This window comes from Drosophila grimshawi, unplaced genomic scaffold, assembly GCF_018153295.1.
Source record: "Drosophila grimshawi isolate 15287-2541.00 unplaced genomic scaffold, ASM1815329v1 contig_1377, whole genome shotgun sequence".
Lineage (NCBI taxonomy): Eukaryota > Metazoa > Arthropoda > Insecta > Diptera > Drosophilidae > Drosophila > Drosophila grimshawi.
Window position 1 is genome coordinate 77,038 of NW_025062900.1, and position 2,210 is coordinate 79,247.

The window sequence follows — 2,210 nt, forward strand, 5'->3', positions numbered from 1 at the left end:
ATTAAAGTAATGGATAAATAAAGTAGAATAATAGGCGACTATTTTACGTTGTCATCAGTTTCAATGCTCACCTCAATCTCAATTCAACTGCGGGGTGACACCCTGTGTTATGAGAATGATATTAAAGTTTACTTGTAGAATGTGAATTGCTGATTTTTATTCAACATTTATTGCTTGAACAGTACAAAACCACTACGGAAGCGTGGAAAATAAATGTTGATATGAGAACCGGCAAATTACCCATATAGTGTTCGAAAGCCTACGTATATTAGTTATACTCTTAATTCTTTAATACTTTTATAAAATGCGTAACAAAATGTTTTATAACACAAAGCAAAGTTATTTTGTATTGTAATTTTTTGTCGATATGTGCAATTCTTGTAATTCTTGTCTGCTTGCTAGCGTCTGGCTTAAAGTTATAGTTTTATTAAAAAATTTAATAGAAATGTGATATGGAAATTCTTGTAACCTTTGACAAAACTTTCTAAAATCTCTGAATTCTTCAGCGTGTCTCGAAATGTCTTATTTATAACAAAAGTTTATTATAAAATGTAAGTAGTATAATTAAATACACTTTTGTATATAATGTGTGCAAATGTGTTAATATTGAATTGAATGTTCCTTTAAAGTTAGTTAGGGGCGATTTTATAGCATTCATTCAAACGTAAGTGCTTAAAATTGACTTTCTTCATGGGGTGTTGTTTAAGCCTTCCTAGTTTCTTGTTTCTGCCGCAGTGGTGGGACCTGGTCAATTAGAATTTAGGTGCAGGTCATTTTACTGGTGACGCTGCTGATTATTTTTGTGTTGGCGTGGCTATTCTTGTCGTTGTTTTTGTCATTTTGATGCATTCTCCTCTTGTTATTGTCTATGAAAACGGAAATTTTGGTTTGGTTGTACTTGGCGCTGTTGAGCTTCCCATTGGCGGCTTTTATATTTGAGTATCTGGTTTGCTGTATTTGCTGCTGCTCATGATTCTGTTGTTGATGGTTTATGATTTAAGCTGTTACTGCTGCTGCTGCCGCTGTTCTTGCTGCTGCTGATGTTGTTTCTGCTGTTGCTGCTGCTGTTTGTTTCTTTTTGACTGGCGTACTGTGGTATTGATATTTACTATTTGATTCAAGCTGCTGCAACCTTTGTAATTTGAAACATGATGAATTGATATATTATATGACCTCGATATTGTGCTGGTTACCCGGGGATTTAAGTAGCAATATCCTCTTATTGGTTAATGGATCCTGTGTGAGCTCGAACTTACCAGAAGTCATGCCTCAGTCCCAGATGTCCAAGTAAATACGCAAAGTCAAGTCCGTGTACGAAGTCCAGTCAGTCCGAGTTATATAGTCAAGTTTGTTTAAGAAGTCCAGGAAGTCCAGTTAGTCCATTCAGTCCAGTAGCTCCATGATGTCAAAGAAGTTCGGGCATGTTATTTAAATACAAAAAAAAAAAAACACCAGACACACAATTCTGTACTTTTGTCAGAATTGTTTTTACATGTTGTTAAACTGTCAACACTTTTCGCAATGGTTGCCGAGATTGTAGTAATGAATGGATAAATGAGGGCTAGCTGGCAACTGTTTTTTATAGTCGTCAGTTGCTGCCAGTGTTCCATTGGGAACAGTGAAGAAAAAAATGGCATGACCTGCCGTCGGCCACCTAAACACTTAACACAAAATCAGCACAATTTAAACATTATTTATACGAACACACGTCAAGTTCTATTCCACAAAGTAAAAAAAATATGATGGGGGGCTTATGCACTTCCATAGAAATTTAAAACCTCGATCGCAACATATGAAAAATTAACCGCCAGGAACTGATCTGCCTCACTTTTAGTTCTTTATAATGTGGCAACTTCTGCCTAGCCCACAAAACGCCACCTTGTGGAAAATGTGGTCACATTAAATGTGGTCACCTTAAATTGTGGTCTCGCTAACCCTGGCAACCTGTTTCTTTTGTACGGCAATGTGGCCCTTTAATTTTACTATCGATATGTACCCAAATACAACAATGAACGCAACTGACAGAGAGTTTCATGTGGCACATACCATATCGGAAATTGCAGAGGTGGAACGTTCAGCCATATTCCAAATTTGCTGTGATTAAAGTAATGGATAAATAAAGTAGGATAATAGGTGACTATTTTACGTTGTCATCAGTCTCAATGCTCATCTCAATCTCAATTAGCTCCGGGGTGACACCCTGTTTTAAG

General features: G+C 36.6%; 1 protein-coding gene across 1 annotated transcript; it reads right to left on the minus strand.

Moving 5' to 3' along the window:
• Positions 1-342: 342 nt before the first annotated feature.
• On the minus strand, positions 343-1,467 carry LOC122322444 (putative uncharacterized protein DDB_G0294196). Its single transcript, XM_043214608.1, has 2 exons — positions 1,194-1,467; positions 343-1,132 (listed from the first exon to the last, which is right to left on the minus strand). Exons 1-2 carry the CDS (start codon positions 1,264-1,266, stop codon positions 1,005-1,007), a joined length of 201 nt encoding a protein of 66 aa, XP_043070543.1. The 5' UTR covers positions 1,267-1,467; the 3' UTR covers positions 343-1,004.
• Between the last annotated feature and the right edge of the window lie 743 nt (positions 1,468-2,210).

Coding starts and splice junctions, on each gene's coding strand:
- LOC122322444 (XM_043214608.1), bottom strand. CDS start 1,266: ATGACTTCTGGTAAGTTCGAGCTCACACAGGATCCATTAACCAATAAG. Junction 1,133..1,193: donor ATTGCTACTTAAATCCCCGG/GTAACCAGCACA, acceptor CAAATTACAAAG/GTTGCAGCAGCTTGAATCAA.